General features: G+C 43.0%; 1 protein-coding gene across 1 annotated transcript in view; it reads right to left on the bottom strand.

Annotated features, from left to right (window-relative positions):
* UBE2O (ubiquitin conjugating enzyme E2 O) overlaps positions 1 to 13,866 on the bottom strand; it is a 120,095-nt gene extending 106,229 nt beyond the window's left edge. The window contains exons 1-3 of the mRNA XM_068122737.2: positions 13,135 to 13,866; positions 7,655 to 7,717; positions 2,071 to 2,181 (exon numbers count right to left, since the gene is read on the bottom strand). Of these exons, the coding sequence (XP_067978838.2) occupies positions 2,071 to 2,181; positions 7,655 to 7,717; positions 13,135 to 13,440 (480 nt within the window). The 5' untranslated portion in view covers positions 13,441 to 13,866. The remainder of the gene's footprint in view (positions 1 to 2,070; positions 2,182 to 7,654; positions 7,718 to 13,134) is intronic.
* Positions 13,867 to 14,087: the final 221 nt, after the last annotated feature.

Genomic DNA, 14,087 nt, shown 5'->3' with positions numbered 1-14,087 from the left:
ACTCCATGGAAAAAATTGAGACCTGGCTCATTGTCAACTACTCCCCATGTGGAATAAGATATGTTAATGATGATGTCATTGGTGCCTTCATTATGACGTCATAATTCGACAGGGACAACGCTTAGTCTGATCAGTTTGAAATTTATTGAGCATGATCTATGCAACAATTATATAAGAGAATATAAATTTATGATGGCATCGCTCATGTGGTCTGGCAGCCACATTGGATCAAAAAAAAAAAGAAATGTTCAAAAACAGAAGAGTTGGCTCACACTAAGTTGACTGTGCAGGGTAAGTATTCCATGAATACCATCTAGTTTACAATGAGCAACGTTTCAGGTTTTTCCATACGGCGGTTTTGAAGATATGGAGGTGCAACGTTTTTTGGTTTTTCCAAGATGGCGCCTGTGCCACGTGACCTATGACATCATAATAACCATTAAAATATTCTACAGGAGGAGGCCCTCCTATGGTGAAAATTTCGTGTCAATCGGTCCAGGAATTGCAGTGAAAAAAATTCATACTGATCAAATCAAGCGTTGTACTTGTCGAATTATGACGTCATAATTAAGGTGCCGATGACATCATCATTAACATGTCTTATTCCCCAAGCGGAGTACTTGACAATGAGCCATGTTTTAATTTTTTCCCATGGAGCAGTTTCGGAGATATAGAGGTGTAACTTTTTTTGATTTTTCCAAGATGGCGCCTGTACCACATGCCCTATGACGTCATAATTATCATTTAAAAAATTCCACAGGAGGAGCCGCTCATATTCTGAAAAATTCGTGCCAATCAGACTAACAGTTGTAGAGGAATTTTTTTTTTTCATACTGATCAGATCAAGCATTGTACTTGTCGAATTATGACGTCATAATTAAGGCACCGATGACATCATCATCAACATGTCTTATTTCCCATGAGGAGTACTTGACAATGTGCCATGTTTCCATTTTTTCCATCGAGCGGTTTGGGAGATATAGAGGTGTAACGTTTTTCCAAGATGGCGTCTGTACCACGTGACCTATGACGTCATAATTATGAATAAAACGTTTCTACAGGCTGAGGCGCTCATGTGGTAAAATTTCGTGTCAATCGGACCAACGGTTGTCGAGAAAATGAATTTTAAAAATGCAGACACGGCACACGTACGGCACTCGATTGCTCAACCCCGCTTTTCACTTCACGAGCGCAGGGTAATAATCCAAAAATTATCAGATCTTATAATTAGCAGTTTTTGAAATTTGAATCGTTCACATTTAAAGTTTGCTTTTTTATGTTTTGCTGTCATGTGATGGTAGAAATTCCACTGCTTGATAAAAGCTCAGTTATTGTTACCGCCAACGAAGGTGGATAGAGGTTACGTTTTCACCCCTGTCTGTCTGTCTGTTTGTTTGTCTGTTTGTTTGTGAACAGGATATCTCAAAAAGTTGCGGACGGATTCGGACCTAATTTAGTTGGAGAGGTTGGGTATGTGACACAGACGAAATTATTAAATTTTGGTGAAGATCCGGATCTGGATCGAATCATTTAAGTGATTCTTCACCATTGAGAGATAGGGCAAAAAAACAACAAATGGCACGATATCTCAAAAAGTTATGGATCGATTCGTACGAAACTTTGTCGACAAGTTGGGTGTGTGACAAGGACGAATCTATTTCATTTTTGTGAAGATCCAAATACGGATACAGATACAAGAATTTAAAATTTTTATAAAGTGATTCTTCACTGTTGAGTGATGGTGCCAAATATTTCAAAACATTGTGGATGACTTATGACAAAACTTAGGGAACGAGTTGGTTAGATGACAAGAACAAGCCGATTAGACGTTGGTTCAGGTCCGAATACAGATCTGGCCTATCAGTGGGATACAAAACGTAAACTGTTCGGTTTGGCAGAGGTGTGCGCTCTACCGAGTGCCGTTCTACTTAATGATGCAACGTCATTAACGAATTACCCAGCAGGTTCCAGTACCATTTGGGTCTCGAGGCAAATGTGATTTCAAATTTTGTGTTGTGGACAAAAAGGTTGGGGAACACAGACTTAGGAGGATGAGGGCTTGTTGCTCACTGTTACGGCTTCAAGGTCTTTGCTGTTCACAGGGAAGAGAAGATCAGACGTTCCCAAGAGCGCAAGGGTGCAGTACACATTGACGTTCAAAACCGTGCCGCACTGACCATCCTGCACTCCGTGGAAACCGATAGAAAGAACAAATATCACAACCAAAAATACAACAGGCCTTCATTATGATACATTTTTTCACAAGGTTGTATTATTCAAGAGAAAGGCCGAGATGATCTATAAGTGATCACATGTTTTATGTATATACACGATATATAATGCAAAAACATGGAGCACATTAATACCATTAGTAAGGGAAACATATGAAAATCTGTTAACTAAATTGTTACCAAAAAATTTCTTCACCAATATGTTTGTAAAGGTGTGTAATAACATGTGTTAAAATGTTGAAGTTCAACTCCCGTGGGAAACCCAGAAAAAAAGCTGTTGAATTCGGGTACCGAAAAATTATTTTCGAGAATTTTTATTTTTTTAATCGGCCCTTAAGTAACTTATGAGGGGTCAAATAAGGGTTTTTCATGATTCTGAGTTGATTGTTAACATTTATATTTCACCACAGACACTCCTTTGTGGAAAAATAATTTCTAAATATATCTCATTTTCTACTTTGCAGGACATGGAGTCTAGCAATATGGATGAAGACGTTACTCCACCTGTGCTCAATTGCTTCATCTGTGCACGCTCGGATACACCAGCTGAAAGGCTCATACAGGCAACTCCAAAGGGATACTCAACTTTATTGAAACAAGCAGAAACTGTCGAAAATGTTACTGTTGTGGAACGTATGAAGGAGGCTCAAAAGGAAGGAAAACTGAGGTACCACCAGAAGTGTAAAAATGATCTGTACAACAACTTTGTTGCAACCACCAAGAAGTCAGCTCAAGCATCAAAGGCAGAGAAAGAGTCATCAAAGTTGAAGAGAAGACGCACTACTTGTGAGTTCAGTTCATCAACTGGCTGCAGTTCTAGAAGATCACAGTCAGTTGACCTCCTGTATAAGGATGTATGCATTCTTTGCAACCAACCAGCCCAGCTCTACAAAAATAATCCAGCACAAGCTAGAAAGAAATACAGAGTGCCAGATAATTTGACTGCAGATACACTGAAGGCAAGCTTGCTGAAGACAGCACGGAGTCGCGGGGATGACTGGGGCACTGAAGTCACTGGACGCCTGGAAGGGATCAACGACTTGGTAGCAGAAGAAACACTGTACCATTTGCGATGCAAACTTATGTTTGCGAGAGGTGACAGTTTGTCCAAGACTGATGAGGAAGGAAAAAGGAAGAGAGGACAGAGGAGTATTGATGAGGAGCGAGAGGCAGTTTTTATTGAATTCTGCGAATGGTTAGACTCAGAATTAGAGCATGGGGTAATGAACATGGACCAAGTCCATGAAAAGCTGCAGGAGTTTGATCAGTCACCAGAGAAGAGCCTTTCTTATTCAAAGCATTGGCTAAAGATAAAACTTCTAGAGAAATACGAAGACACCTTGTATTTCACAACACAGGAAAGAAGGGCAGATGTACTCTGTCTCAAAGATGGCACCGACAATATTCTGCGAGTGCATCATGCTAATCTTGACCATGGAGATGAGAAGACTCAGATCATAAAGACGGCACTCAAGTTCATATCCAATGATATTGCCTTGATTGATTTAGGTCCAAAGTCATACCCCACCACACACAGTATGACTGACATCGATAGTCAGCTGACACTTGTTCCTGCAAGCCTTCAGATGTTCTTGAGACCGATTGTCAAGACAGACGAAAGAGTTGCCGTTTGGGGGCAGAATTTTATTAAGGCCTGTCGACCTCGGTCTGGAGTATTGCCACACCAAATGGGGCTTGCCATACAACTTGATCATAGATTTGGGTCAAAATGGATGCTCAACAAGTTCCACCGGCTGGGATACACTGAGTCTTACACGGAGACACAAAACTACAAATACTGCTTCCTTAATAGTAGGAGTGGAGATGATGTTCCAGATACTTCTGGCACTCTTGACACCATTGTGGAGGAAACCGATGAACAGATCAATGATGAGGTTGCGGTTGATGCTGCGCTTGAGGATCAATCAGTGATGACAGCCAAAGTGCCAGCCAGTGAAAGTGAATTGTCAAGTAATGATCAGGTGGTCTTTATGGAGGTTGGGGAAACAAACAATGCAGTCACTCAGTTTGTTGGAGACAATATAGATTTAAACATTGTCTCTATTCACGGAAACACTCCCTTTCACTCAATGGGTTGGATCAAAGTCACCTCTCCGGCACCACCTTTGCCAGATCCACAGACAACAGCAGCTTTCCCCCGGGTGAAGTTGAAGGCACTCGACAAAGCTAAGATCCTGAGAGGAACTGAAGTAAAGATTATTCCATTTACGAACAGGAAACAGATAGGAACGAACGCGATCATGTTTCTCCCCCTCGCTGAGCTTTCCTCCTCCCTGGCTCATGATCAGCCACTCCTCACTCCAGGTGACACACTCTGGGCAGCGAGGTGGGTGATCAAAGCCAACGATCCTGAGTTCCCACACTCCAACTGGAATGGCTGGATGAAGAGAATCCATGCTAATGATGCAAAGCAGAGCACACAGATCGAGTTCCTCCCAGTTATTGAAGGAGACCCTAATGACCTCAACACCATCTTCACCACTCTGAAAGAGTGCATACGGTGCGCTGGGGTCGCTATAGTGACCTTTGATCTTCCGATTTGGCTGAAGGCTGTGAATATAATAAAGCAGGCAAATCTACCCGTCATTCCAAGGTTGGGTGGTTTTCACCTGCTGAAGTCTTATCTTACCTCCAACAGAGGGTGCAGCTGCACAACATTCACTCCGTGCCTACCTGTAGACCCGGGACTGGATCCTTCTACAGAGCATGTCTCTGAACCCCAGTGACTATGGATGGACAATAGGTGTGCATGGGTATGAGCCAGTTCCAACACTGGACCCCACGGCTCCTGAGGAGCTATTGCAGTTCACGAGCTGTAATTGTCATGGAGATTGCAGCAACCGGCGATGCAGCTGCAGAATGGGGTCACGTGCATCTCGGCCTGTGGAGTCTGTAATGGCATTACATGCAGAAACTGCAGTCATGATGTTGTTGAGTCTGAAGAAGACATAGACAATGACTGTTGAAACTTCTGACATTGTGAATGAGAAATATCTCTTGAGTATTATATATGTATGTGAAATAAAAGCTACTTTGTGTGTAAATGTAAAAGTGAAAATATAAATGTTAACAATCAACTCAGAATCATGAAAAACCCTTATTTGACCCCTCATAAGTTACTTAAGGGCCGATTTAAAAAATAAAAATTCTCGAAAATAATTTTTCGGTACCCGAATTCAACAGCTTTTTTTCTGGGTTTCCCACGGGAGTTGAACTTCAACATTTTAACACGTTATTACACACCTTTACAAACATATTGGTGAAGAAATGTTTTGGTAACAATTTAGTTAACAGATTTGTGAAATATCTCATAAAATGCCCTTACTAATCACAAATGTTTAAACAACACATGCCATTTTTCTTTCCTCTCGTATATCACCTATTTCCTTGCAATCAATTTTCACTTTTCTTCCCTCTCATCACAAATAACAATTCCTACTCTTCTTTTTCTCAATTTCCCTCCCCCCAACCCTCCCCATCCCCAATAGTTTTGAAAATATGTCCTCCATTCACAGCTTGATGGAGTACCGCTGTCCCCTTTGGGCTGGTGCCCCTGCCTCACACCTTGCCCTTCTTGATGCCATGAAAAGAAAGGCCTTCAAAATCATTACGTTCACCCCTGACAACGTTGAGTGTCTAGACCTGTTGCTTTCGTATCATGACTTTTGTATGCCCTTTCTTGGTTCTGTCCTGTCCCTCCCAGGTTTCTGCAAGGTGCATACATGGTCTGCCAGTAACCCTCTTCTTGTTAAACTATCAAATTCCAGGCTCAATGCTCACCTCCACTCATTTGTTCCTCTTTTCTCTCACCAGTGGAACCAACTTCCCCAGTCTGTTCATTCCCATTCTTCTCTCCAGGGCTTCAAGACAGATATTCACCACTACATCAGGTCATCCCCATCCATACTCATGATCCCTTCTACTCCAAATGACCCCATGCCCAAGCGCTCCCCCTTTCCAGGTTATTGCGATTTTTCCCCTCTCCCCTCAGCCCTTTTCATTTGTTAGTTGCCGGTTGGTTTGTTCCTTTTTTGCTTCATCCACACTTTCCTCTTCCTCTTCTTGCTGTGCTTCACTCAGCTTGTGTGCAGATTCTTCACCCACAGGTGTCCTTCTCCCCCTCACCTTGATGTCACTCTCACCTCTACTCTGTTAGTGGTGTTTCCCCCTTTTCCATTTTGTTCCCTTCCATTCTGGTGCATCCCCTTCCATTCCATGAGCCTCGATCACATACGAGGTGTGTTCAAAAAGTATCCGACCTTTGTTCATAAAAAATACTCGTATCCAGATACAACAAACTTATACTAATGTCCTTCAAAGTAGTCCCCTTGGGCTGCCACACACTTCTCCCAATGGTTCTGCCACTGTCGGAAGCAGCGCTGGAACGCCTCTTTTGGGATGGTGCGCAGCTGGTCCGTCGCATTCCGCATGATGTCTTCTCTGGACTGAAATCTGGTCCCTTTCAGGGGCATTTTCAGCTTGGAGAAAAGCGAGAAGTCACACGGAGCCATGTCATCATGTCACACGGCACAACCATCACCAAGGAGTATTACCAAGAGGTTCTGCGTCGCCTTCGTGACGCTGTGCGATGCAAACGGCCAGACCTGTGGGCAGCGGGCAATTGGCAGCTCCATCACGATAACGCACCCGCCCATTCTTCACATTTGATACAGAGTTTCTTGGCCAAACACAACACACCTGTGCTTCGTCAGGCTCCCTACTCTCCCGACATGGCTCCGTGTGACTTCTGGCTTTTTTCCAAGCTGAAAATGCCCCTGAAAGGGACCAGATTTCAGTCCAGAGAAGACATCATGCGGAATGCGACGGACCAGCTGCGCGCCATCCCAAAAGAGGCGTTCCAGCGCTGCTTCCGACAGTGGCAGAACCGTTGGGAGAAGTGTGTGGCAGCCCAAGGGGACTACTTTGAAGGACATTAGTATAAGTTTGTTGTATCTGGATACGAGTATTTTTTATGAACAAAGGTCGGATACTTTTTGAACACACCTCGTATACAAAAAAAGATTGTACTTTAGCGGTTGCCGAAGACGATAAGAAGAGGCCATTTCGTTGGGTACAAAAGGTTGTTTATTGTACAGAAATCTCCAGCAACTGCTAGCGAACGGAAGTCGTAACGGCTTATATAAAACCAAGAACCCTCTTCGGAGGGCGTGGCTCCAACAGCCGCGTGTGCGTCACGACGACACAACCAAAAGCCCGTGTGCGTGGGTTAGACCAAACCCATCGTAATGGTAACCGTCACATGCGGATAAGTTAACCGCGACAAGTGAATAAGGTAACCGCGACATGTGAATAGGGTAACCACTAACCACTACAGTACACTCAAAAATGAATCCCGACATGTGGGTGAACAAACCATTCTGTGTCAACTGCGGCAAACATACCGTCCCTGACGCAGTGTAATGCACCATGTCTCGGGGTATAACGGAGCGGTCAACAAGCTTGAGCTGTGGACACAGTGAGAATACATCACAATTACTTATGTTTGTATGTACAAACCCAAGGCCCATGGAAGAGGAAGGGGATGAATGCACCAATAAAACAGAATATGCAACAAACAAGAAAATGGACAAACAGCAAAAGGAGAGAAAAGGAAGGAAGGAAATGGAGATGTGCTCTTTAGAGGGGTGGGTTGATGGGGTTGAAAGGATCGGGGGTATAAATGAAGAATGACGTGAGGTAACGGTGTACTAACTGTAAACCAGAAACCATCGAGGGAAGAGTGCCAATGGCATGGTATGGGGAAGTAAGACATTTAACAGATAGTGCAATGAACGATGGCTGTCTTCGCATGTGATCATGGGGTTTGCTCAGTGACTATGACTGTATCCAACTCAACAATATATTACCGAATCTGTGGACTCGATAAATAGGAATGGACTGGAAAAGTTTTAAGCCTCAACTACAACTAAAATCTGTAAAATGTCAACTGAGAAAAACTCATTAAAAGCTTCAGCGATTTCCAATGTAGCACCACTCCCAAACTGGTTAGAAACCATCGCCAGAGCACAAAACAGGAATTATTCCAAAAAGATCAGTTTGGACTTCTTTCTTCAGAGACGAACAACCTCTTCTTTCACTTGCCAATGGATTGGCAACCTTTTTATGGGTTTATATTGAGAATCGAAGGTCAAATAACCGCATCAGGCATGAGCCTGTAAATGTCAGCGACAAATGGGGCATTCAGTTATAACAGAGGTCATGGTTTGAACTTGGTATTCACCATCACACTCGGGTGCTTGCCTCATCTTCAACTGAAAACGTTTTTGTGCACATGTTCCATGAGATGCCCGTATCGGGTTACATTTGCACCACTCTTTGCAGGGCAGGTTAAAGTCTTCATGATATACTCAACGGTCTGCCACAGGAGTTTGTGTTGGACCTTCCTGGAGTTTGTTATTCCAAGCAGGCTCTCATTTTTGTGTGCCATGGAGACAGACTGGGCGTAATAATACTCACCAGATAGGCTTTCAGGAATGTAATGTTGTTCTAGGATTATTTTAAGGTCCTGATTGAAAGGCATCTTTGGATTCCAGTTAATTTGGTGCAAAAGACAGTTGGTCTGGACATGTGACCAACGACTGATGCAAGAAAAGAAACCACCAACCGACATACGCGCACACACACATAAAAAAAACACACACACACACACACACACACACACACACACACACACACACACACACACACACACACACACACACACACACACAGATGTACTGAAACACATACATGCACTGAAACACACACACACACCTCAAATAATCAAACTGAATGAGAAAGCAATGGCACTCTGCAATACCAAATTGATATTCCAGAACTCAGGAGGAAATATCGAAATATCAGATGTGAAGATACGGCATGACAACGCACATCAACAAAGTAAGATGAACAATGAACTAGAACAACACTCAGTAGAGATCATACCTCCGTCTGGTTGGCCGTATCACTCAACGGTGAAGAATCACTTAAAAAACTCTACTCGCAGGATCCGGATCCGGATCTTCACCAAAATTGAATCGGTTCTTCCTTGTCACACACACACAACTTGTCCAACAAGTTTCGTTCAAATCCATCCATAACTGTTTGAGATATCCTGCTATGTATCGTATTTGGCTCTATCTCCCAATGGTGAAGAATCACTTTTAAAAACTTCTAGTAGCCGGATCCGAATCCGGATCTTCACCAAAATATAATAATTTCGTCCGTGTCACATATGCTACATCTCTGCCAAATTTCGTCCGAATCCGTCCACAACTTTTTGAGATATTTTGTTCACAAACTGACAGACAGACTGGGGTGAAAACATCCTCTATCCACCTTTGATGGTGGAGGTAACAAGGACAGGGATGCACCCTAACAGCCACTAGACGAACATCCAAAGAAATTGGAAAGGTGACACATCTACTATACATGGATGATTTAAAGCTTTTCGCACCAAATGATGAAAAATTGACAGAACAACTAAAACTAGTAAAACGGTTTCTGAGGACATTCAAATGGAATTTGGGCAAGACAAGTGCGCCAAGTGCACATTGGTAAAAGGTAAACCAACAAAAGCAGACAACTTAAAATTTGACCTTGAAACAACAATAAAGCAATTAGAAAATGAAGCATCATACAAATACCTCAGAGTAGAAGAGGGTCACAAAATATGTCACAAACAAATATGCAAAACAATCGCCAAAGAATACCTACATAGAACAAAGCTGATCCTGAAAACATACCTCTCCCCAAGAAACAAAAGCAAACCCATAAACCAGCTTGCAGTACCAGTATTCCAATATAGCTGCGGAATAATAAACTGGCCCCAATCAGAAATCAACAAGTTAGACATCAAAACAAGAAAACTCCTTACCATCCACAAAATGTTTTACAAAAACCAGTGCATTCCGAGAACGTACCTGCCAAGACGAGAGAGAGGGAGCGGCCTGATGGAACTCAACCAGGTGCACAGAGTGATTAGTGTAGGACTAGCTCAGTATGTGAAGTGCTCAACAGACTATCAGATGCAATTTGTAAACAAACATTAACACAATAAACCTGAAAAAGTATCCTGAACTCACCTTGCAAATAATTTACAAAAACATGCGCGAATAGAAGAAGTCGCACAGGAAAATGAAACAGCATCAAATACAGCCCCGACAATTGCAAAAAAAGACAAAAGAAATATATAAGAAGAACTAGAAAGGCACTTGGTAGAGCGCATACCTCCACCAGGCTGAACAGTTTACGTTTTGTATCCCAATGATAGGCCGGATCTGGATTCGGGCCTGAACCAATATCTAATTGGCTTGTTCTTGTCACCTATCCAACTCGTCCACCAAGTTTAGTCATAGCTTGTCCATAACTTTTTACGGCGTAGCCCATAGGACAAAGCCATCTAGAACAGTGTTTGTCCGTCCGTATGTATGTATGTATGTATGTGCCCTCAAACATATACCAATCAAAGCTGAGGATCTGGTCACATGACAGGGTGATGTGATTACGTCTGATGTCATTACGGCGGTACGGCAGCTGACTCTCCACACTCCGGCATTTCGATTCCAATTTCATTCAGGCCGAACATATTGTCGAACCTGTCATATATCACAATGGCCAAGCTCTACCTCTACGTTTTTCATTCAGTGTGAAACATAAACAAACCAATTGTTAAAATGATCATCAAATATCGAAAGCATCGGCGTTGCGGCTCTTCCAACAAAACGGTACATATAGGCCTTAGGCTTTATGCCTCACCTTCGGGCCGCTTCGGACAAATTAAGCCCAGGTTTCTAAATACAGTATCGTTTCAGTAGTATCGTTTTCATACAGTAGTGTATCATTTCAGTAGTATCGTTTTCGTAATAGTAATAATAATAATATCGTAAATATAACCATAACACTTTAATCCCAATGTCGTGAATACAAAGGTAATGTATTGAAGCGGTGTATGGTTCATGAATCAATGATACGCGGTGTACGGTACTAACAACCGTGGAAGTAAGGAATTAGCCTCGGTTTTTTGATTGCATGTTGTTACCTCAACCATTGTGGGGTATATAGATGACAGTAGATCTACCCTCAGTTCTGTAAGTAAAACCTACCTCACGGATGTCGGGATTCTTCCAAATTTATTTGTTTAATGTTATAAACAGCATTAACGACTGTTTCAAAAACTAATCATATGCATTTGTGGTTTATAATATTTTACAAGCCCGGCTATGCCGCTGTTGGACTTTTGGTCTTGTTTAAATATCATGTTATATATTGTTTTTCACCCCATCTCTCAATGGTGAAGAATCACTTTTAAAATTAAATAATTATCGTATCCGAATCCATATTCAGATCTTCACCAAAATCGAATTTATTAGTCCTTGTCACACACACGACCTCGCTGTCAATTTTCATCCGAATCCATCCACAACCTTTTGAGATATCATGTTCACAGTCAGACAGACAAACAGACAGACAGGGGTGAAACATAACCTCCATCCACCTTAGGTGGTGGAGGTAAATATTAAGAAATATACACCAACGACTGGGAGAATGAAAAAAAGAGCAAGAAAATACAAAAAATAATAGGACAGAGTGGGGCTAGACAAAGAAGGCTAATTGGAATGGCTAAGAAGAGGTCAGCTCAACTAAGACGGTGAATGAATCGTAATAAATGCCCAAGATCAAAGACTCTACACCAATGGATTTGAAAAGATGGTGGGACTAAGCCAGATGGACAAGCGTAGATTCTGTAAGAAAGACAGAAACAGAGAGTACTAGTCACCTGCTCTCGGGATGCAAATAACTATTATCAGAACAACTTTACACACAACGGCACAACAAAGTATGCAAAGTGATTCATTGGCGAATCTGCAAACATTTAAACATCCCAGTACCAGAAAACTCATGGAAACACGAACCAAGGGCAATCATTGCAAATGAGGACGTCACGCTCACGTACGACCTGATGATTCCATCGAGTGTGAACATAGAAAACAAAGCATTATGTCCGGACATTGTACTCAGGAACAAAAAGGAAAAGACAGCATTGATGATTGAGATATCAGTACCCAGCGATTTTGGCCTAAACAATACAGAAATCAAGAAAATGACCAAATACCAAGACCTCAAAAATGAGGTCAGGAGATCTGGGAAGCTGAAGAGCGTCGAAATTGTACCAGTGATAATTGGAGCAACAGGAATGATGAAGAAGAACCTCACTGAGATTTTGAAAACAATCCCCAGGAATATTACCACAAATGAACTACAACTGGAGGCAATCCGGGGTTCGGGGACAATCCTGAAAAGAGAGCTTGGAACAAAACTCTGAAAAACTTGAACAGTTTGGTCCATGAACCGTGATCCCTTACTGAAGCAGAGGTGGATACTTTGGGTCCTGGGAGGACTCCGTCCACCTCCAGAAACCCGAAAATGGAGGATAACAACCAACGATACACATGCACACACACACTGATACATGTGCACTGACACATGTGCACTGACATATACGCACTGACATATACGCACTGACACATACGCACTGACACATACGCACTGACACATACGCACTGACACATACGCACTGACACATACGCACTGACACATACGCACTGACACATACGCACTGACACATACGCACTGACACACACACACAATCTCGTTTTTTCATTTCTGTTCCTTACAATTCTATCCCTCTCTTTCTTTCACACACACACACACACACACACACACACACACACACACACACACACACACACACACACACACACACACACACCTCCCAACGATCGATACTACACCAGCACTCAGTATCCTTCTGTGCTGCGATTGTTATCATCAACGTCAACCGTTTCAGTGACCGCTGCCATTGCCATGGGTGCTCATTCACCTTGCTTTCCTTCACGTCTTGTCGGTTTCCTTTTGGATACCACTGCACCCGCACGTAACCGCGCTTGAGCACCTTGGTGTTGCGTCTCCTCGTAGTCCGGCATGCAGCTGCCGACGCCGCCTGGCTCCCTCTGCGATTCCCTCCACCGCCGCTGCTGCCGTCTTCGTAAGCCGAACTCGAGCTCTCATCACTGCTACCTTCTCCGTAGACGTCGCTTACTACGCCGTAGTGGGTCTCTCCCTTGTACGTGGCCGCCACCAAATCCTCGACCAACACCCGTGGCAAATAGCGTCCACTCTCCCCCATGTTTGCCGTTCAGGTTCACCGGATGAAACCGTCCTGGTCACGCGGGAATCACTTCCTGCTTCTTAAAAGCACAACCACGTTGTCTGCTATATTAATAGATTATCACCCTTTCTTGTGGCCATAAGATACGCACTGATACGCAGATAACTACACCGACACGTCATGGATAAACAAAGTATTATGGGCAAGGTGACGTCACGAAGCTGGATTCCCTCGCGATTTCGTTGAAAACCCAAATAGCGGGTGCTCTCGCTGAGCGACCGAGCTCGAATCCGGACAGTGACGCACTTTCACCACAGAATTTTCATACTTCTGTACTCTGGCCAGAAACGATCTTTTTCCGAACAAGGTCGATATGGTCTCCTTCAACACAAAGTTCAAAACCTCTTCCGGAAAGTACATCACGTGCGCCTCCTCGTGACGTATGGAGGAAAACGGAAGTCCTCACATCATTGCTTGGTCACTGTCGTTTGACCTTTCACCTTTTTGGCATTGGTTGTGATCGAGCGGGTCTTACATACATAGCCTGTCATGTTCCAGAAAGGATTGTTTCACTTTACTGTATTGTCGATTAAAGTAATCCAAAGATATTTGGCGATGTACACTATTTTAAATAGTATTTAAACAAATTCGGTGGTGTAAAAAAT

This window comes from Myxine glutinosa, chromosome 1 (genome assembly GCF_964187855.1).
Source record: "Myxine glutinosa chromosome 1, kmMyxGlut1.1, whole genome shotgun sequence".
Lineage (NCBI taxonomy): Eukaryota > Metazoa > Chordata > Myxini > Myxiniformes > Myxinidae > Myxine > Myxine glutinosa.
This window is presented reverse-complemented; position numbering and strand designations above follow the sequence as displayed.